General features: G+C 29.6%; 1 protein-coding gene across 1 annotated transcript in view; it reads right to left on the minus strand.

Moving 5' to 3' along the window:
* LOC108727997 (chymotrypsin-1-like) overlaps window positions 1–842 on the minus strand; it is a gene marked incomplete at its 5' end in the record, with an annotated part of 1,924 nt that extends 1,082 nt beyond the window's left edge. Inside the window, one exon of the mRNA XM_018456342.1 lies at window positions 578–842. Coding sequence (XP_018311844.1) covers window positions 578–842 — 265 coding nt within the window. The remainder of the gene's footprint in view (window positions 1–577) is intronic.
* Window positions 843–1,430: the final 588 nt, after the last annotated feature.

Raw genomic sequence — 1,430 nt, forward strand, 5'->3', positions numbered from 1 at the left:
TTAGGACGCTCGCACGGAATGCAAGAGATCCGGGTTCGACTCCCGGCCGAGGCATTATTTTTCGCAATAAGTTTATTACAGTTTTTAAGTTGGGAATTTTGGGGGGATTATTAATATTTTCAGATTTGATTGCGTTGAAAGTCCGACAATCATATCGGCACGCAATTATAATTTCTGAAATTAATTCATTTAATTGAGTTTTATACTTTTTATGTTGTTGCATATGTAAATAATTTTAAGAATTTTTTCCACTTATTGTGAAATATGTTTAATCATAATAAAAAAATAATGTAATTATTTCTTATTATTTTCATATAGCACAGGTATTCAATGATATTTGATGTCCTAATGATATTTGATGTCCTAATGATATTTGAAGATAACCGCTACGTTCTAAAGATAATTATCTTGGGATTATAATCCCAAGACGTTTACTAAAGTGTGCTATGTGGGTTAATTTAAGGTAATGTCAATTTTTAAACAAAACTTTTATATTTTACTAACTTTTTAAAAAGTATTTGTTAAATATTAAAATTGAGGCTGTATTTGTTGCATGAAATTATTGTTTGATGTTTACCTTAATTCTTCCCCATCCAGATAAGATGCAGGAAGAGCCACTGGGAGCAATGTCGGTAGTTGCAAGTGATATGGGCTGTATATATTTGGTATATTTAATTGGAGTCGACAGAATAAGTAAACCGATGTCATTGACTAATCTAACCCTATCGAAATCCTCGTGAGCAATGGCTTGTTTAACTTTGTAGACAGTACCATCTTCGCTTAGCAGATTTGTACCGGCATGAATAGTTAACGATTTCAAACCTTCAGGGTTCAAGCGATAGCTGTTAAAAATATTTTAGTCGATTACTTCTCAGATGATTTTAAAGGGAGGATCTCGTTTGCTTACAAATCGATTGCCTACAGCATCGTTTGCTTACATCACTTTTGCCGACAGTTCGTTGCGCGCACAAAAATTATTATCCAGTGTTGGAATAGATATCGTTTGAATGGTATCTAGATATAGATATAGGTATTGTGTGGGAAAAGTATTTAGATATAAGTATAGATACATTTTTTTACAATTACTTAGGTATAGATACAGATATAAATAAAAAGTATCTGAAAATTTAGATATTTTTTAAATACTTTCAACAAAAAAAGAAGGAAAAATGGGGGAAAACAGGAAAAGTAGAAGTAATAAGCAACGTAAATTAAATATCACATTTGTTTGTTTATTTTAACAAAACCTAGATGATAACATTAAAATCGGTTTCATTAATAGTTTTAAATAAATATCGAGTATTATTTAGTTTTACATGCATATGCATATCTACAAAACTGATAAATCATAAAATTAATTCTACTCATTATCAATTTTTATCCTTGATTACATAAATTTTTAGTTTTAATGAACAGTTTTAACCATAAGA

The sequence above is a fragment of the Mycetomoellerius zeteki genome, unplaced genomic scaffold, assembly GCF_001594055.1.
Source record: "Mycetomoellerius zeteki isolate Tzet28-1 unplaced genomic scaffold, Tzet1.0 scaffold57, whole genome shotgun sequence".
Taxonomy (NCBI): Eukaryota; Metazoa; Arthropoda; class Insecta; order Hymenoptera; family Formicidae; genus Mycetomoellerius; species Mycetomoellerius zeteki.